The sequence below is a fragment of the Ptiloglossa arizonensis genome, chromosome 8 (genome assembly GCF_051014685.1).
Source record: "Ptiloglossa arizonensis isolate GNS036 chromosome 8, iyPtiAriz1_principal, whole genome shotgun sequence".
Classification (NCBI taxonomy): Eukaryota; Metazoa; Arthropoda; class Insecta; order Hymenoptera; family Colletidae; genus Ptiloglossa; species Ptiloglossa arizonensis.
The window spans coordinates 18,546,379-18,566,864 of NC_135055.1; the positions used below are offsets into that span (position 1 = coordinate 18,546,379).

Below are 20,486 nucleotides of genomic sequence, written 5' to 3' on the forward strand. Positions count from 1 at the left end.
GACCGGAAGTAATTCCCACACCAAATGGACAGAACCGCCAATCCCAAAAATTAAAAATACAGTACATTAGAAAATTACTAGACGAACTTCCGTCATCCTAGAACCTTTGATCCTTCATTTTAGAATTGACGCTAAATTGAAAATGAAATAAAGAGGCAATAATAAAATTTCTTTCTAAATTTAAATATTGAACGTAACATTAATAATATCATTATTCTAAGAAAATTTATCGTGTTGTAATTTTGAGAATGAAAAGTACATACAATAACATATAAATTCTAGATAACAATGTTTAAATATAAAGATCAAATAGAAATGTGCGTAGATTGAAATATTAACGTTTTGAACTAAAGGTGCCATAGCTTTTTCCACTTTCTACGCTCTTGAGACAAGTCATTCCTTGTCAGTTTTGTTATCTATAAGAGAAGGTGGTAATATTGACACATTAATGTCTCTTCCTGGTTAAAAGCGTTATTTTGACAAAATACACCCAAAAATTGATTAACGCGAATAACATTATTTCACATTGGTTTGTCGATATGCCTGTAAGTAATAATCTGTAACGTAATATCAGTTTATAGTAAAACCATTCGCGTATGATTGTTAGGGCGTTATCTTAACCTTAACAAAATATGATCTGTCAAAATTTACATATCTGTACGCATAAAACCGAATGAAATGTACTTAAATACAGTAACAATAAAGACTACTGGTTGTTTTTTTAACATTACTTGACTTTTTATTGCAGGCATATCACTCAAGTTTTGTAGAAAGTAATGGAAATATTGGTAATTTGGCGCTTTTACCAATTAAAACAAACTTTAGAGGTCCTGCGCCTTCTTTTAATAGCAGAGATGCAGATATAATTGACGAAGCATTATACTTCTTTAAAGCAAACGTATTCTTTAGAACATATGAAATTAAGGTAATTGGAATATGTGTTAATGTTCAAACATATTTTCTAAAAATCTTGATTGCATTTTTTGATTTCACAGAGCGAGGCTGATAGAGTTTTAATTTATATTACATTGTATATAACTGAATGTTTAAAAAAGCTGCAGAAATGTGCAACCCAAGCTCAAGCAACGAATGAAATGTATTCTCTTGCTATATCAAAGTTCGATATACCTGGGGATCCTGGATTCCCCTTGAACTCTGTATATGCCAAACCAAATAATCCTGCAGAAGCTGGTAATTTTACCTTGACCTTTGGATTAGGAATTAATCACTAAATATATATTGTTTTTACAGATACTATGAGACAGTATTTACAACAAATACGGCAAGAGACAGGTGTCAGACTTGTAGAAAAAGTATATGGAGAGGATGGAAAGCCAAGCAAATGGTGGCTCTGTTTTGCAAAAAAGAAGTTTATGGATAAATCTCTGTCTGGGCCTGGACAATAAAGCATATTTTTTAATTTCACATTAGAATGTACGCGATGGTTAAATACAGGCATCCATTATGCATGAAACTAATGTATTTTAACATCTCATAAATTATAAGAAAATGATAAAATTTTTGAAAATAATTACATTTCACAATGTGTACAATTATATGCATAATTTATATTTGTCTTTGTGTTTAAAAAAAAATATACGACAGTACAAACGGTTCTTGAGGGAGAGATGTTTATTTCGCACAGGATATACCATAATATCGATACGAATATTTGTATTATATCAATGAAATAATGTATCTTGTCCGGGTAACAGTTCTCATTATAAACATTAAAATAACTTATCGCTTTCTGCGAAGCGATAAAGAGTTTCGTCTCAACCATGCTGCACGACGGGAACCGCCGATTGTGTGTGAGAAACGATGTCCTTTGCCTAATCCCCGCGAGCTCCTGCCAGCTGATGTTTTTCCGCGAAGTTCCCGGTGTTTGTGTACAGCGTTGCATATCCAGTTAATCTTTGGATCGTTACGAACATCCTGAAATGTCAGCGATCATAAACATTAATAACATATTCGTTATAACCATGCTATAGATTTTTTATTACTTTTTACAATTCAGACATCCAAGGAAGATAAAAATCATGAATTTTCAACAATATATGTAACAGTATCATCATTTTGTATATATACGTATTTCAAAATGATTTATATGATAATAAAAATGAGACAAGTATACAAATTACCTGATGTGCAGGATCAACCAAAATAACTTCATAGTACATATATGTGGAATCCTGAGCTACCCAGTAACTGTTCAATACTCGTAAACCACCACAACGACGGCCAACACGTTCCTTAAAATAAAAAATTGTGAAATATTACTTTTTCTTGAGCGTTACAAAAAAAAATACAATGGTACTCTGCAAAATAGCATTTTGTATATAAAATATACTTACTTCGGCAACAGACTGTAACTTTCTAGTTGGTTTCAGTTGATTTACACCATGACTTTTTGGTTTTCCATATGTTGCACCTTTTGGGACGGGACGTTTACGTCCACCTCTCCTTACACGGATTCTGAATATGACAAAACCTGCGTATTGGAAAGAAAATTTCCCATCTATTTTTTGTATTTATTAAAATTTAAATGGCCCAAATTGAACAAAAAGCATTATCAGTATGTACACTATATCACCATTTTAGAGTAAGAGTGGTGCATGGTATCTCATCATATAACTTTCTAGAAATCTATTTTATTTTTACAAAGTTGCAAAGAGAAATTTCATTTGTTTTAAAAATACAGATATTACAATACTACTGTAATTTTACTCTGAAGCTAATTAACAAGTTCACATACATTTATACATAGTATGTAGAGTAAGTATTCTTTGTACCTTGTTTAGCTTTGTAACCCAGACGGCGAGCTTTATCTGGTCTGGATGGTCTGGGGGCACGATGCATTTTGGTCAACTGACGGTATTGCCAGCATCTAACGCGAAGCAAAAAGCGGAGCACATCGCTCTGCTTTTTACGGTATAATTCTTGCATATACTTATATGCTCCCATTGTGTAGCCCTGAAAGAAAATTAAACAAATTGTTTACAATACATGTTAAGTCACGACATAAAATAAACGCAAATTATTGAAATATTAATGAAAATAACGAAGAATAATTATCAAATCGTGTGAAAACTTCATCATCACAGTATAAAGTTCATGAAAGCGAAATGTGTACAAACGAGTGAAATGTGTATTGAGGTTAACCCGGACAAAACAATAAATATAAATGTTCCCGTTTGAATAATATTGAAAAATCATAAGAACATTTTGTACGAGCGAGCCTGGTACTCAATCTTCTCTGCACGCGGTCCAGAAAAAAATGTAGATGCTCAGGATATAATTCGATTTCCAACACGTAGCACTCACCCTTCGCGATTGGAACAGAAGGAAAGAGCTTCGCTGTTAGCCGCGTCGACGTACTAAACCATTGTATGATAATACTAAAGACAGTCCACTCGATGGCGGTGAATATCGATCGCAAGGACATCTGCAGACTCATACGTGCGTTTCAACTCCATCGACGGATAAAGTTGAAAATTCGATTGAAGCGACCGCTCGATCCTATCGTAAGACAATTTCGTGGCTAACGTGCGAGCTGATTCAAAATATTCAAATCAGAAACGATTAAGGGTAAATTGATTTTAACGAAAGAAATTTTCAATATATACCTACTATCAAATTAATTACCGAATATTAATCTTACCTTAAAGTGGATATATGCTGTTTTCGTTAAACAAACAAAGGATGAAGCAACGCGATAATAGGTTACTTGAAATTCGTAGACGAATTTCTCATGATCCACAAACACGGTAAGTATAAGAGTTGAACAAGTATTGAGATTGACACTTCGATCAAGTATCGCTTCGGTCGATCAGTGAACGATCGGTAATAAGACACGCGTTGAATCGACCATTTGAAGGGGTAAAAACGGGTGTCGAGGGAAACACATTGAGAGGATGGTAACGAAAAAAAGCGTTGCATTAGGCAGCCGCAAAAACGAGAACGTTTCGCGCGGTTCTATACGTATTATCGAGCGACCCGGTGACCTCTCGTCGTGCAATTGATTATTTCAGGAGAGGTAGTCGGAATATGTTGTCAGCAAGGAGGCGTAGTTCGCAATGGAGAGTCGTTCGGACAGCATAAAGGATCCGATTTATTATCCTCCGATGCAGGAGATCGCTGAGGGTTCCGTAACGGCGACCGATGCCGAGACGATCGACAGGAGCCGAAGTTCCGCGGGTAGCCAAGAACTCGGCCTGGAGGAAAGCAACGCGTTGAAAGTACCTCGTAAATTTATCGCGAACTGGCGACAGGCCTGCGATCGTACTCGCGACAGGACGAAGGATCTGTTGAAGAGATGGCGAACAGTGTCGACCAACGTCGACGAGATGGTCGGTGCTCCGATTCCCAACAAGCAATTGGACCCTCCTGGTTGGAGCGTGCACGTTTGGAGTAAGCTCTCGTACATTCCTCTGTAGAAAAGAAAACGCCAGATACAACAATACCAGATCGAGCACCATTTAGAGATCCATGTTTCCACACTAGTACATTCACCAGTACGATTTCCATAACTTGTTAATAAAAATATTTTTCCGTCCCTTTTATTTTTATTTTTTTTTCGTCTCTCGGCTTTTGTTCTCTCGTTTTTTTTTCTTTCTCTCCTCGACGCAGCCACTTGGGTGAATCGTTATCCTAGCGACGAGAATCTCGAGGCTATGGATGGAGAGGGAACTACCAAGGGAGGACGACTGAAGGATTTGGCGACCATACAACGGGACAAATTCTCGCACTTCTTCACCTACCTCTTGGACCACGACAAAGACGGTTTTATCGACAGGAAAGATTTTCGAATGCTTTCGGAGGTATCTACGAGCTTAGATTCGTACAACAAGGGGTCTTGTCCGTTTTTCGGGTCCGAAAAATCGAGTTTCGTATACACTTTCAAAATTCGTGGCCTTAGAAACGTATTTTTGAATTGTTATTGATTCGAAAACATTTCTTTTTCAAGGTGAAACTTCTGCAAAGCTATACCGAGAATTTGAACACGATGTATACCCGCTCAAGAGTCATAGGACACGTATTTTGATTATATAGTATAATGTAAATTATCGAAATTATTTTGCTTCGTTTTTGTCTATATTTACGGGTATATTTTCGCTATTAATTAAGCACGGAGAAAGAAAAAAAAAAGGTTTCAAAGTTTCTTCAACGTTCCGTGAGACGAATGGAACGGTTCAATTAATCGAGAAATTATGAAAAAGCTAATCGCCAGGGAGTGAATATTATCGAAAGCGGTACTTGAGGTACACGAAGGATGTACAGACGGAAAGAAAAAGATCTAATCGTTATTAACGATGTTGGTGAGATTTTGTGCAAACTGTTGCACACGTTTTTTCATTCATTACACACAGCTAACGGTGTTCGATGATTTTTATTATTATTTTTCTAGGCCTTTGCGACACTTTAGTAGGTGTACTATGACTTTCGAGCGGGGACGTTCCGTTAGTTTCGTTCCAGAGAAATATCAAACGTTCGCTCGAACCTAACACCCGAAAGCGAGAAGGACCCGGTCGAGTTGATCGTCGCGTGGCTAATGTTTTTCACTTTTGAAAAAAGCGACTCAGAAGATTCGCTGATTGGTCGTGGAACGGGCCCGAGTATTTACGATTAATAGAGGCCGAGGAGGGCCTGTCCGAGTTGATACTGGACGAAAGGAAGTACGAAGGTGAACAAGGGAAGAAGATCAGTTTGGACGAATGGCTGCGTTGGTGGACGCGAGTCGTCGCACCTGTCGGTGGTGCGTCCTACAACGACATTCCATTTTGGCTGAAGATTCTACCGAGGATATTCTTCCTCGCGATCAACAGCTCTGCGAACGGTGTGATCTCGAAGCAAGAGCTCGCCTCGTTCTACGGATTCGTCGTTGGCCTGGACCCGGACAGGATCGCCAAGTGTTTGGACATAGCGTACAATTCCATGACCTCGGTAAAACGTTGTTACCATTTTAAACGAAGTAAGAACATCACGGCACAAAGTAGACCGTTATAGACCATTATATAATGTTTCGACACGTATCCCCGCGTTGTCCACGCGGGAGTGTCGATAACGTTACAATTTACGATAAAAGCTATACTCTAGTCACGAAAAATTGTATCCACGAGTAAACTAACGATCTTCGCGATTCACCTTCTCGCTACTGTATCGATTAATCTGTTCTAGGTGAGTAAAGCGCGAAGAAGGTACTCGATGCGGTTCTAAGGAACAGAGATTATCGGGGAAAGGAATAGGGAGCACAGAAACGAAGAGAAACGAAATCAGATGCGTTAAAATTGTTCGTTTTTGTTCTCTCTTCAGAACGGAGGTCATCCTCTCGGTTGGCCGCAGTACCAGCTCGTGTTCGCCAACTTTCTGTTCGGACGGGGTCCGTTCGGTCCAGGAGAGCATTTCCTCGGTATGACGGATTCCTGTATACTACGTGGCAACGATGTACCGTTCCCCATCGATTATTCCGCGATGAATACACCGAGGGACAAATTGGAGGTGTACAGTCCGCACTGTAGGACCGCACGACGTAGCGTCGTAGTATGAGAAGTAGACGCGTAATTCGATCAGCACGTAATTACACAGGTGGAACACTCGATGACGCGTGTTCCCGAATGTTGACTCTTACGAAGTTTATTCTGCACCCAGGAACAAAGGAGACACCGTTCGTGAAAATTCACAAGATTTCCCGGAAAGGGTCTTCGCTGATTCCCAATAAAAAAAAATGATCTCTCTTCGCTAAGATCACTCTCACCCTACGATCGTATCGCTTCTTGCGTTCCGTTCCCGCGCGCACCATCGTCCAATGAAATTGCTCGCAAGACCGAATTTTACTTACAAACGCATGTGTATTTTGACACTTTATTTCATACAAACACGCAAATACATACGTACGATTAGAATGTACGAATTATTCGAACTGCGTCTCCGGTCATGTGTAAAGCGCAACGGGCAACGACCTTATCGAGAGAACAACTGACTGTTCCGGCCCCCTTCGCGGAAGGTACGGCCAATTCTCGTTCGTGCACGAATATATTATTTATCGATTCTGGTTTGTACGCGACACCGCGTCTCGATAACAATAAGAGGCGATCGTCTCGACGTGACGACGCCGATCTCGATAAATGCACTCTCTGTCGCGAAGTTTTTACGGTGCACGGCGAGCATCAACGAACTTCGAACAACGATAGCTTTGGTCTCCTAGACGGTTTTCGCCCATACGCCCAGAACGAACGACTCGATCTCGCACTCGTTCGTGCCCTTCTGGATCCGAAACAGGCCTTCCTCGCCCCATTGACGACCCCAGGAGTTCGCTACCAGCTGAAACAGAAACGATTCGAGAGCGTATAAAAGTGACAACGATTCACGCGTACAAAAAGTGACGAGGATCCATCTTACCCAGTATTTGAGCGACTGGCCGCTACGGGGGTATTCTTCTCCCCATCCAATAATCCTCACCGAGTGATAACCGGAGTCGTAGCGCTCGACGATCTCCGAGTGTCTGTACACCCCCGACTCGTAGGAGAAGAAGTCTTGATAGACTCTCATGGTAGCTGCGATCATTATTATTTTTCTTTTTTTTTTGCGATATATTAGATATACGTAGGTACAGCAGTCTCGCTCTTAGAGATTGTACGTGTACGGGAGATTTTCACGAAGAAGAAATCGAAAATCTTTTACATTTTTAACAAGCTCGAGTATGTAAAATGATATATTAGCGAAGTTTGATTTCGGCATTCGAGAAAGTAACGAAGTTACCTTGAACTGGACCCGATGTTAAGATCTCTTGCATGATGTCGGTCTCGTTACCCAAACGATAGGCTGGTCCGACCTTGTACAGTTCCGTTCGAAGAGGATTCATTGGCGGAGAACAACCAGCGTTCTTCAAGTCGGTTTTCTTTCGAAGTTTGCAGTGTTCGTTTCTACCCCTCCATGGATAGCACATCTCGTCTACCAAGCTGAAAACAATACAGAGTCGAAGCGACGCTGTTCGAAAGTGTCCTCGAGGTATTATCGAGTACACAAGGTGTCCCGTAATTTCTGGGATCCATTTAGTACGCGCAAAAATAATGAAAAAAGTTCGAAGTGATGAAAGAAAAAAAATTTTTTTTCCACTCGTCTCGAGTGGAATAATCGAAAACATTCTCGAGCGAATATTCTCCAGAGTCGACCGTGACGCGAAGATTGTTGAGAATGTGTAAAAATTACCCAAATTTTCGCATATACATCCAGGCTCTGTCCAAGTAACCACCGTTGCAGCCTTGCTGACCCCTGTTGTTGCACGAGAGCAGATGCTGCGGGCTTAGATCGACGTTCTCGGCGCCTTTGCTCATGATGGAGAACCTATCGGACGCGACTCGCACAGTGGAGATGGCCCAGGACGCGGCGCACCATCCTTGGTCCTCGACGTCGGAGATGTCACGTGGCCAACGATTTCTGGCGTCGAATTCCCGTGGCAGCGAATCCGGCTCGTAAATTCGTCGAACGGAGTTCATCTTGTGGACCTTCGATAGACGAAGCGCGTTAAGGGTCTCGATGCGAGGATAAAGTGGAAAATTTTCTACATTTTTAACCATTTCAGTGGCGAACACTCTTGCGTCGATGCAATTCAAAGAATATTTCTTTTTTCTAGGATAAACTCTGACAAAAATAATTACAAGTTACGATCGTAATTATACTTTCTCCATAGTCCGCATGGATAACTTTCTGTGGACGTGTATAGTAGCAGTCGAAGGATTAACAGGTTCGACTATGTAAGAATATATTGGTAAAATTCGATAGAGTAACCGAGTTACAAACTACTTTCAAGAGTTCATCGGGTTCGAAGGTACCTCGAAACGTATCGATTTCAAACCGTGAAAGTAGTTTCTCGGATGTACCGAGAATTACGCCCGGATTACTCGGATGCACGTTCGATCGTGGTATTCTCTCGGTTTTTTCACTTGTTTTCGATTTTCTGTTACGAATGTTTCTTTTTTTTTAAAGCGACGATCGAGAGACCATCGCGTTGAAACTCGTCTTACCGATCGCGTGGGGTTCAGTGTACCCAAACGGAGTTGCACCCCTTCCTTGAGCGTTCTGCCTAAAAATTCCGAGTAACTTCTGGCCCTCCAACCAAGCAACGAGTTCATCATGTTGATTTCGTCTATCAGTTCCTGTTCCTGTAGACATCGGTTCTCCTCGCAGAACACTTCGGCGCGTCTGCCCATCGAGGAACATTTACTGAAACCGAGAAAACATTTGAAAAAGATAAAGTAGAAGACGCGAACTAGACGCGAAAAGATAAAGAGAAGAGTGAAGAAAGGAATGTACCATACGTTGCAGTTGACTTTGAAGGTTTGATTGTGGTTGTAGTACTTCCCTTGGAAGTGGCATTCTGAAACGTCGAATGGATTAGGCGGTTACGAAACGATCGTGTCGAATCGTTAACTCTAATCGTAACAGAGATCCGTCAACTACGAACGTCTGAATTCCTCCGGTGGTAACGTCGTGACGTTGATCTCAATTCCTTTGCAGAGACTCCAATAATCTGGGCAACAATCCTCCTCCCTGTATCGTTCGCAGAATTTGTCGCAGTAACATATCGTGGCTTGGATCGGGGCACTACACTCGTCGTGACGCCCTACACAACAATTGGTGCAGTAGGGGCCAGGTGGAAGTCCCGAATAGTCTGGCAAGCCTTCCACGATGGACAGCAACAGGACGAAGACGACTGTCCCTAGACTGTAGCACGATCGCATCTTCGATGAGTTTCGATCCTGCAACGAATTCGTTGGTCCGCTATTAGCTAACAGGATCTTTCTCGCGCCGTTAATTTTAGTCCCGCGAGATCAATTTCAAAGTACAGTTGCTATACAACGGTTAAAAATATTTCAAAGATCATTCGTCATCTTCTGAAAGGGTTAGGTAAAAAATACAATCGTCGCTCATTCTTTTGCAATTACTATATAACAGGAATGAATACTTTAACCGTAGTGTACAACTGTTACTCATTTTTTACGATTACTATGCAACAGCAACAAATACTTTAAACGTCACTCTTCGATAATTTTCTATAAGAAGTAGATAAAAAATACCATTGTCCCTGGACGCCATCGGAATAATAAATTTCAACGGTTTTAGTACCATTGACATGATTTACGACTTTTGATATAAGATCTGTCCAATAGTGAGCATCCTTGGGCCAAATTGCCACCATGTCGCGGACCACGGATGTACCATTATTATACAACAGCCAAAAATAATTCAAAGGCCATTTTTCGGTCAGCACCGGTCATCACACCTATCGTGAGCAAACATACGTAGGATCGAGAAGAAAACAATCATTTCCAAGAAAATGAAGAACACTTTTACCTCAAAAAGGGGGGTAGGTAAAAAATACTATCCCTAAACAGCATCGTGATATCAAACTTCGAAACTTTCGATGTCTTTGAACAATCAATCGTCCAAATTATGATTTTAACTCTAATACTACCGACGGTGACTATATTCCTGTTTGTTTCAGATCACATAAGTGTCTTCGAAGTTAGACGGTGAAAGGGCAAATTAATTTACGAGTACCATTAATTATCCATTTTAATAACCGTCCACGAATATCGTAGGTAAAGACATCGTTGGTAATTAAGTAATTTTAAAAAGAAATTCGAAACAGGTCAAATCGACCCCTTTGGTAGTTCTAGTGTTAAATAACAGTCTGTCACCGGTTGAGGCTGACTCGAGAATAAACATTCGTAAATAAAATCGATGTTGCCAAAGCTGTGGCACACGAGGGACGTACCTTTTAGAAATTTAGGTTGAACACTTTCTTGGTGCGACACAGTTCGGAAGGGTTACGAATCTGGGATGCATATTTAAGACGAAGAACCACCAACGGGGGCGTGCAGAGTTTACTTTCCTTTTCACTGAACCACGGGATCCACCGTTTCTCGCGCGCGTGCTCTCGCTTTCGAAAATGTAAACGAAACGTTGGCCACCGATTGAAATTCCTCGGGAATTCGGACGCGGGGCGAATACGTTGTTGGAAACAATGTCGAGGCTCGCGTAACTCTTTCGAGCACTCGTTACATTTTATTCAGCCTTCGTCCAGTTGTACCTGATTCGGCAACAGCTGGCATCATCGGTCGACTACCGTGCCAAAATGCGCGAGCGTACAACCAAAGAATCGTTCCCTCTCGTTCGGTAACCCGTTAAAAGTCGCGTCTCTCTGTTCCTCGTTAAATGTCACGTGCGTAATTTGTCGTTCGCGGCAAGGTTCGTCCGTTCCCGTAACAAGGTGGAGGAAGTAGACCGCGTTGACCGTGGCGCGGTATCTTGTGCAACGTGGACGGGAATCGAGTCGTATTTTGGATCTGTCGTATGTAACATTAGGGTGTTACACGAACAATTTATTCCACGATCGGTCGTGCAACGTCCAATTGCGAACGATAGCCAACGTCGCGGCCAACAACCCTCCGACGAAGAGCGGAGTGCTGGATTTTCTTCGATATACCCTCGATTTTCCATCAAAGGGACCATTAAGAATCTGACGGGCCTTAAATCTTGATCCTGGAACTTACCGAAGATACTTCGAGGATGCACGAATTGTTTCACGAAAAATCGTTATGTCTTCGGGCTCTGGTAACACGTAGGCACGCGTATGATCGAAAGTACAGGGTATCGTCGATCGAGACACAATCCTCGCCCGTTGTCGAATCATTATAATATTAATGGAATCTGCCAGACTGGAACGTATCGCGTCTTCGAGTTTTTTGACCTCGTCCCGGCCGCAAAGTACCGTGTTTCGATCGTTACTTTTCACGCACGGTCAGACATCCATCTTCGAGACGCAATAATCACGTACGGGAGCAGAAATAGATGACTACGAACCGGAGAGATGTACATTAGGGGAATGGTTCTGTGGTGGTCAGAAGATTTCAACGGATTTTCCGTGCAAAGCGCAATTATAGTTTCCACGACGCGGTATTTCCTATGATCAGGGCAAAATCGAGTTTCTCGTGGAATTGAATTACACCTCAGCAGCAAAAATGATCCAAGAGTAAATTTCCTTGGAATCGCCAAAGACTAGAGCGAGGATTACCCCGTACTGTATGATTCGAATACGACGAGAGGACTCAGGGTGGAAAAGAAGACCTACTTCGAGTCTTACACCCTGACAGAGGATGGCTACTAGGGGTTTAGGTAATTCTGTTCGTGATCAATACGATGACAAACGGAAGCTTCTAGACTCGTGAACGTTATACGTAGAACACGATGTACAAATAATTATGTTTTAGTAATGAAATGTAACAATTATAAATATAGTAATTATGTTTTAGTAATGAATCTTTGTTTTTCAGTTTCGATCATCGTGTGCAGCCAAATCGCTCTCTACCGAAGGATCTGGGAACTTTCGACGACGAACGAGCGATCAATTGTCTTCTCTCGAGTATCGTCGCGCGTCTCGTTTCGTCAAAGCGTTCCGCGGGCTCGGTATAAAATCCGTTCGTTGCTCGCTGAACGAATTGACGCGAATCGCGTAACGAATCGTGGCGGCTCTGTTATAACTTAGCGTGCGCTTACAAACGAGCGAGTGCGAGACGTTCTTGACCCGTTTCGTTTCATTAGGGATAAACCGACGACGCAGCCGCGATACGATTACGCGCGTGTCCCTGCCCACGTCTTGGTAGCTAAAAGTATAATGTCTCTCGTCGAGGATAAACGATCTACCCTTCCCGAGCGCCGAGAACCGCGCGAAGACATCCCTCGCCGATTCTGGTTGTGTTGCGGCGCGCGGATCACGTAATTCTGACTCGAGGAGAGTCCACACATGTGCAATATCGCCGGGTGATTTCGTCCGGGATGATCTCATCGCGGAACGTGTGGTTTAAATACGTTTAATTGCACCGATCATTGAATCTAATGAGATCAGTTTGCAATTCGAAACGTGAGTCACGCTTTGTTTATCGTTTCGCAGATGTTAAGACCGTTCCGTTAATATCGTTCTTAACCTTGGTGCGTTCCTTGGGTCTTCCTCGACCCTTCGCGTCCTTGCAATATATTGTATATATTTTTTTTTCTATAATTAAAGTTATTATTATAGATGTTATTAGACACTTTCGTATTGCCTCTCTCGTTGTATCGTCAAGTCAAGAACACAAATTGGGGACATTTTTGAGCCAATGACTTTCAACGTGTATTCTAGTTAAAGCGTTCGGGGAATACCCATATGTAGATTGCAGGTCGAAAATTTGAACCACCTTTTGATCGTTATGGAAACGAAGCTTGTTAATTAGATTCGTTAAAAGTATGACCCAGTCGTGTTCTAAAAAAAAAACATTGCTTATTCATAATGTGAGATAAGAATTGCACATGGTAAATATTCCGCAGAGAAACCACGAATCGAATTCGAATGTTTCGTTGCATGTACCTTCCGGTGTTAAGCAATGGATTATATCGACAAACATCCACTCCTTTCAGGAAGTTTACGGAGAGAGATTGTTGTAAGTCCAGAGCGATAAAATATCTAAAATCGAATACAAATACAATCTTGCATCCGAAATTACGGTTAATTTTCGATTAATCGTAAGGATATTTTCGAACGTTTACCGCGCGATAAGTAAAAGGTTGGTTCAATTTCGTAGGGAGGGCTCTGCATCTTTCGAGTGCATCTCGCGGCAACAAGATTTGAAATTAATATCGAGCAGTCGTCCTTGTCGAATTGTCTTTTAAAGACGATAATAATAGTACCGGCTGGTGCGTTCGAATAGATCGCATAATTAAAATATACATATATTCGTATCGCATATTCCGTGGATCGATCGTCTAAGTTCTTCCGTAATAGTTCCTGCGAAATATTTCATGCGTCATGACGCGAGCACTCGACGCAACTGACTGAAAAGAGGGGACACCGTATCGAGCTGCGCGCGCACGCGTACACAACTACACCGTGCATTGGTTAACCGCGTTCACATGCGATGGTACGGTTGACGTCAGGGAAAGAATTACTCAATGAATGTAGTCAATGGATAACTATGCAATCTTTTTACAACTCCGCCACGATCGAGACGAACGATTCGCCGAACAATTCGCCGCGATGAATCAGCGACAGCGATAACAAACCGCGCGGTTCGCTTCGCCTTCGATTACGTCGCCCTTGCGACGCGATCCATTCGAGAAACCGATCGAATCGATGGAAACGCGCGAGCGACGATCGAAGGTCGAGGTGAACCGAGCGAGTGTAACGATCGTTCGGCGCGCGTCTTTCGAAACGCCCGTACCACGCGTACAGCTTCACTTCCGATCTCTTTGTTCCCCGATAGCCAATCGATTTACAGCTGCTCCCAGTTTTTTTTTTTTTTTTTCTTCCACTTCTCGTTACGTAAGTTGTGCAAACGCTCTTTATCGAACAGCGGTCGTGTTATCGATATCACGAGGTAATTCGTGCGACACGCGTCTAACGCTCGTATCTATATTTGGATCGCACGTCATGCAAACACGCGGCCACGAATTCGTCAGAATTCGAGCAATATTTTTTCTTCTTCTCTTTTCATTCGACCAAAGAAAGCGGTAATAAACGATTCGTCGCGGTAGCGAGCGTGATGTCACGCGATTAACGATACCGGGGCAACTACCATCGGTCGTGTGGAATTCCGTTTGACCCGCTTGGACGCGGGTACCTTTTCGGGTCACAAATAACCGCGGCGAATTTGGAATTCTCGACAAACACACGCCCGCCTAATCTTAAACGAGTCAGTCTATCGGTCGTAAGACGTTCAACGCGTACAACGCGGACTTGCTCGCCAAGCCCGATCGATAAACACAGTGACATAACGCGAGATATCAAAGTTTGCGTCAACCTTTACGGCAGCTGGCACCCATTAAAATTCCGATTACACTTCTAAGTAGATTAGCCAACGATCGGGTTGGATCGTTACCGTAAATTTCGGTGGGAAAGGATCACGGAAGCGCCAGAAGGTTCCCGTATCGATGTAGCGATAAGAGGAAGGATTTGAACCGACTCATACGAACGAATCGAGTGATTCGATATCCAAGTACCTTGTTGGGAGGCGTGAAAAGGTACTCGGTAACCGTAGTAACTGGTCTAGCCGAATACACGATCGAATCTAACATCGAGTAGGCGTTTCTTATTCTAAATGTATTAGCGAACGAGTGGATTCTATTAAATAAATCCAAGGATACACGTATCGTGGAATATCGCGCAACGTAACTTGTTGATTGTCGAGAGATACACTCTTCAACCGATGTATTTGATAGCAGACATACTCCGGTCCTCTAATTGCCAAAATAGAGGACTACAATAGCCTAGAACTATCCTTCGAGATCAAAATGGCAACAGATATTTTTTTGGAACAAAATCAAATGGGTACGAAGCAAATAATTGCGTATTAATTCAACGGCCACAGGCAATTTCGTAAGATTAGATTTTGTTCAATTCTTTCGACATGTTTGCTTGAGTTGATACGAGATCGATATCGACCGGTGTTCGTTATAAAAATACCTATACCAAAAATGCATCCGAGTGCACCGTGCATCGCTATCTGTACTGATCTATACTGATCGATACCGATCCTGTATAATAATAATAATAATAATAATAGTTCAATGACACGAATAGGCAGAATCTTTTCTTTCAAAAAAGTGTCTTAATGGATCGGTATCGGTTATAAAAATACCGATATCCAAAAATGATACTAAAAATGCATCCGAGTGCATCATGCATCGCTATCTATACCAATCGATACGGATACTGTATAATAATAATAATAGTAGTTCATTGACATCAGTGGAACGAACCCTTTGTTAAAGAAAGAGTACGAATCGAATATTTGCACGAAGTTATAAAAATATTTGTGTCCAAAATTCGTACGAAGGATACATACCCCGAATGTATCGAGCATCGCTGCCTATAACTTATAATTATAGCGATGCGTTCGCGATCGGTGGCTGTTTTAAAAATGACTCGATCGGAGAAAAGAGGTTAACATCGTATATTTTTAAGTGGGTGTTGAACGCTTCAGGGCCGAGGGGTTCCGTTTACCGGTAAAAGGAACGGGCCATCGCATAGACACCCCGTTCGATATTCTGGATGCGCTTATTTTTATAGCCGCTCGCGAGAACTCCGCTGGAATGCCCGAGCAGAACATCGAAACGTTCGAATTTCGCTCGATTGTTCGTGAACGCGATTCGATTGCACCGTACGACACGTGTTATCAAATGTAGCCAATCGTATGTAGCCTGTCGAACACGAAGAAACGGTCTTGCAGCGTATGTAACAATAACAGGGAAACGAATCACCGACTCTGATACACTTTTACGAGAAACGATCGATATCGACCGAAAGTTGAATTAAATCGGATTTAATAAAACCGCGACCGTATTCGAGTAACAATAATAGAGAATAATTCTTATCCAGGTCCAATCTCCGATCGTTTTTAAAACGAAAAGCTTCAGACGTCTCTCTGAAGCTTAATTGAAACAACACGAGTATGAAGTACTCTGATATAACAATTTCAACTCGATCTTAACTCAAACGAAGTTTAAGTTAAAGGTTTTCTACCCGTTTAATAAGTAAATAAATAAATTTCAACGTTATTCTTTTTCTTACACTTTAGACGGTAAAATATCGTAGCGTTTATCGATAATCCATCCCATTCTGCAAGCGTTTCGCAAAAATCGTTATTCTTTCGAGTAACAAAACTCAAGATCGACCGATCGTTTTGAATTTCCTTTATTTGAAAACTATCAAAGTGGATCGATAGCGATCTTTGTTTCTTCTCGTTTCTTCTTTTCCCCGATATACAATCGCGAGATCGACGATGTACGAACGATCGATACGATTCGATCGAGGCGGTTCTTTCTCTTCGGCGGAACGCACGGTTCGCCACGTTCGCCTGATTTCGAAAGAAAAAGAAAAACGCGGAACGTCAAATAATCAATCCCGATCCCGTAAAATGTTTGAAATCCCAGACGCTGCGTTTCTTTCGCGATTCGTAATAAACATCGTACGTTTTAATGTCTTGCCTCTCGCGAATACTTCACGCTCCCACTCCTTGTCCTCTCTCTCGCGCGTTTTTCCTCTTCTTTTAATCTGTTTATCGCACGGCGCGCCAATGCTTATACGCGATCTTTCAAATTGTTCGCGCTAAAAATAACGCGAACGTCATATTAACACGTATATGCGCCCGTTGCCCCAAATTCCGCTCGTTCTTCCCGCGTTATGGATATGATACGCGATCGTGACTTGTTTATCCACGATTACGCGCCGGTACCCTGGAAAGTGTATCCGTCACGACCGCGGAAAAACCGTCGCCGGTGCAACAGCGACGCATTCGTTGAATTTTTTTGACACATCTTTGAAATTTTCACGACGCTGCCTCATCACGCGTCTAGATAACGAAACGGATCAACCGCGCGTTCCTTTCCTTCGTTTATCGGGGGCGTCGACGAGATAACGATTATCTTTTGTTCTCTACGTTTGGAAACTAGATTTTTTCACCGACCTTCCAAAAACCGTTTCTTTCGGTGCACGATCACCGTGACTCGATCTGGAGTACGACGACAAAGAATCGGCGCCATTTCGTACGATACAACCGTTCCTCCGCAATGTTTACTCGATCGAGAACCATTCGGATCGGACTTTTATTAGTTCAACGCGAAATGTAATACGAATATGTATTATTATTTATCGAACGAACCACGCATCGTGGTTTATCTTTCACTCGTTTGAAAATTTTATCTAAATCGGTTATTGTGCTCTTCTGATAAATACAATACCGTGTGTTATTTTGTATTTTGATTCAGCTTGGCGTTTGGTGTATCGAATTCGTGGACGACGACTAGGAGCGATTTCTGTTTTAGAAGGTGAAGTAAAGTTCAAGCGAGAGAAGGTCGTCCATCGTGACAATGGTCGTTGACGGAGAAAGAGAAGTAGGGGATGCGGTCGTGAAAATGGAGTTTCGAGTCGTGTCACGATGCACGAGGTATACGAAATGTTGCAAAAGGCTCGTTCGAAACGTGTCCCGAATCGTTCTTGCATTTAAACCGGGTTGAATCCAGGTTGATCGTGTTGCTATCTAGTATGACACAGTAAGAACCTGTCGTGTTAACGGGGGATGAGTTCCAGAGTTCTTCGCGGACAGCTGAAACCACTGATTAGTAGCGAAAACTATATAGATTCATACATGCTGTCTGTACGCACTTGTGTATTTTATTATGTCACGTATTATTCCGCTATACACATATATACGGTACATACTCGTGTATTTTATTATGTCACGCATTATTACGCTATATATTAGGTTGTTCGGGAAGTCGTTTCGTTTTTTTTCTTTTTTTTTTGGTGAAAATGAAATAAGATTTTTTTAGAGCGTATAAACATTTTACTAAATTATACATTCTCCATATTTTGGTAAACGAAACGACTCTCCGAACAACCCGATACGTATATATATACTTGTGTATTTTTATTATGTCACACGATATTCGTCATCATTTATTATTGGTAGTAACGGCAGATGATAAAGTAAAGCAGAATTTATAATACGAGAGAAATGCAGTAATTATAGAAATTATATGTCACTAGATAAGGTAAAAATGTCTATGTCCTTGAGATAAGATAAAATGCATTTTACATACATAGATATGTACATACTTGTGGTATATTTACAGAAGGATCATCAGCTTCGGGCAACAGACGTAGACGACTAACGTTTCGTATAATTTTACATTTTCGACCATTTCTTCCAATTGCGGCCAACCGTTGATAATCGAACGCGGATACGTGGTTCTTACGGTATACGAAATATTGCAAAGGATTGCAAAACTGAAAAACATTTCTGCGTTTGAATCGAGTCGATTACGAATTGATCGTGTTGTTGTCTAAATATGATTCATACGTTGATTGGGTATATTTTGTTGCGATTGCTGTAACCGTGTATACGATACAATTGCACCGTATTTCGAACACCTCTCTCTTCGCAGAAACCGAAACCGAAACCGAAACTTCCGTTCTTTTATTTATCGTAATCTTGTCCCGTACGCATTTCAAAGTCTGAAGAATCGTAAACTCGTTTAATCTCACTTCAGACTGCAGACTCGTCGTATGAAATTTAAAACTCGATCAGATAGAGGTGCCAAACGAAACGTCGAATACGAACGCCACGGCGCGACAAATTTTAACCCTTTGCAACAATTTTCGCAGAAATTGACAATTGTTCTTCATATCCATCGGACAGTGCCGCCTCTCGATCGTGTGACGCGATCCTATCTGAATACGTTCGTGGTGATCTCGGTGTGAAAGAATATCGGAGACACGAACGATAATCGTTCTGCGCGAGAGCGACACAAAAACGAAATAAAAAATTGTTCCACCGTACGAGGTTTTATTTTCGAGAAATACGAGACAGCGATGGATCCCGTTCTCAGCAATATTTAAGCCGATAACGATATCAAAAGTAAGCTAATAAAATAAACCGTGAACGCGCGCGTTTCTCGCGTATCCTTGATCACCGAGCGGCATTAACACGAACGGAAACACAAGTAATTAGGTCAAAATCTGCGTTACAAAGATATGGAGAAAAATTTCAATCTACATTTTCGATTCATTTTTCTCCGATCGCTCCGTCGCGTTACCAAATGAAAAAGTTCAATTCTCCCGGCGGAAACACTTCGCGGTGCGACTTACTCGTGGTCCAGGGTCTGTTGTCGGGGTTTTCCTGACGTCCGAACGAGGGGGACTAGTGTCTTCGAGGAATATCCGCTACCATCTGCCAGGTACGTCCGCGATGCAGAACGTTGGAATAATTCTTCGACGAGCGCGAGATCTCGAGAGGATGCTTACGCGAAGAAGCTCCCGTGTAATTGCGGTGGAAAGATTTTGGTAACGACAAGTCGTGCGAGGAACGAATTTTGGAAACGAAAGGCGGGCGATGAAGTAATTTTTGGAAAGAAATATCGGTGCGAATCTCGCAGAAGAGGAATGAAAAAGATTTCGCGAAAGAGGAGACACGTGGTGAAAAAATGTCTCGAAAGACGACGCGTGATATGGAAATTCTTCTGGAGGTGGAGTCGAGCGCTCTAGAAATCTCAAGCGAGAGAGGAGACGCGTGGTGAATGAAATTTTGTGGAAGAGGAGACGCGCGATGTAAAAATTTGTTTAAAAGTGGAGACGCGCGATATGAAAAATTTGTCGAGAAGAGGAAAAATTTGATGGGAAAGGAGACACGCGAGAGTCGAAAATTCGAAGTCACGGTCGGTTCGCGATCGGCAAAGATTAGAAGAGAAATAAGCCGGTGCTGGCGGCTCGAAAGCACGAGCCTAACTGGTCCGCGAACACGCTAAGTAAACGCGAGGTAAACGCGGGAGTGTCGTACGTATCTCGCGGTTCATCGCGATTCGGTTCTGTTCGGTTCGAAGTATCGCGCATCGCGCGTCGCGTTTCTTTCCCCTCGGCTACCTACCGGATCTCCTTGCTACTTCTTCCGTCGAGA

At 42.0% G+C, this 20,486-nt stretch overlaps 4 protein-coding genes and 1 long non-coding RNA gene across 10 annotated transcripts; 2 read left to right on the plus strand and 3 right to left on the minus strand.

Moving 5' to 3' along the window:
* The first annotated feature begins 315 nt into the window (after positions 1–315).
* On the plus strand, positions 316–1,616 carry Arpc3a (Actin-related protein 2/3 complex, subunit 3A). Its single transcript, XM_076319017.1, has 4 exons — positions 316–545; positions 749–925; positions 996–1,191; positions 1,252–1,616. Exons 1-4 carry the CDS (start codon positions 540–542, stop codon positions 1,404–1,406), a joined length of 534 nt encoding a protein of 177 aa, XP_076175132.1. The 5' UTR covers positions 316–539; the 3' UTR covers positions 1,407–1,616.
* On the minus strand, positions 1,549–3,460 carry Rpl15 (ribosomal protein L15). 3 transcript variants are annotated; one of them, XM_076319015.1, is made up of 5 exons: positions 3,325–3,460; positions 2,793–2,973; positions 2,355–2,491; positions 2,142–2,252; positions 1,549–1,935 (listed from the first exon to the last, which is right to left on the minus strand). In XM_076319015.1, exons 2-5 carry the CDS (start codon positions 2,962–2,964, stop codon positions 1,741–1,743), a joined length of 615 nt encoding a protein of 204 aa, XP_076175130.1. In that variant the 5' UTR covers positions 2,965–2,973; positions 3,325–3,460; the 3' UTR covers positions 1,549–1,740. The 3 variants fall into 3 exon arrangements, with proteins under 3 accessions (XP_076175130.1, XP_076175129.1, XP_076175131.1); XM_076319014.1 differs by having other exon boundaries at positions 3,223–3,335; XM_076319016.1 differs by lacking the exon at positions 3,325–3,460 and adding an exon at positions 3,232–3,256.
* Positions 3,461–3,667: 207 nt separating this feature from the next.
* LOC143150596 (uncharacterized) lies at positions 3,668–17,034 on the plus strand. Of its 3 annotated transcripts, none has more exons than XM_076319011.1 (7): positions 3,668–3,767; positions 4,032–4,410; positions 4,630–4,820; positions 5,575–5,943; positions 6,313–10,366; positions 10,505–12,177; positions 12,336–17,034. In XM_076319011.1, the coding sequence occupies exons 2-5, from the start codon at positions 4,077–4,079 to the stop codon at positions 6,544–6,546; spliced, it is 1,128 nt and encodes a 375-aa protein (XP_076175126.1). In that variant the 5' UTR covers positions 3,668–3,767; positions 4,032–4,076; the 3' UTR covers positions 6,547–10,366; positions 10,505–12,177; positions 12,336–17,034. The 3 variants fall into 3 exon arrangements, with proteins under 3 accessions (XP_076175126.1, XP_076175127.1, XP_076175128.1); XM_076319012.1 differs by having other exon boundaries at positions 10,505–10,601; XM_076319013.1 differs by lacking the exons at positions 10,505–12,177; positions 12,336–17,034 and having other exon boundaries at positions 5,575–6,177; positions 6,313–6,416.
* LOC143150595 (putative peptidase C1-like protein F26E4.3) lies at positions 6,848–20,334 on the minus strand. 2 transcript variants are annotated; one of them, XM_076319009.1, is made up of 8 exons: positions 19,682–20,334; positions 9,464–9,758; positions 9,313–9,376; positions 9,024–9,222; positions 8,209–8,504; positions 7,759–7,958; positions 7,399–7,553; positions 6,848–7,320 (listed from the first exon to the last, which is right to left on the minus strand). In XM_076319009.1, the coding sequence occupies exons 2-8, from the start codon at positions 9,738–9,740 to the stop codon at positions 7,201–7,203; spliced, it is 1,311 nt and encodes a 436-aa protein (XP_076175124.1). In that variant the 5' UTR covers positions 9,741–9,758; positions 19,682–20,334; the 3' UTR covers positions 6,848–7,200. The 2 variants fall into 2 exon arrangements, with proteins under 2 accessions (XP_076175124.1, XP_076175125.1); XM_076319010.1 differs by lacking the exon at positions 19,682–20,334 and adding an exon at positions 10,778–11,069.
* Positions 9,769–10,462, minus strand: LOC143150600 (uncharacterized). The gene is made up of 2 exons (XR_012993119.1): positions 10,354–10,462; positions 9,769–10,282 (listed from the first exon to the last, which is right to left on the minus strand). It is a non-coding gene; the product is annotated as an uncharacterized LOC143150600 (long non-coding RNA).
* Positions 20,335–20,486: the final 152 nt, after the last annotated feature.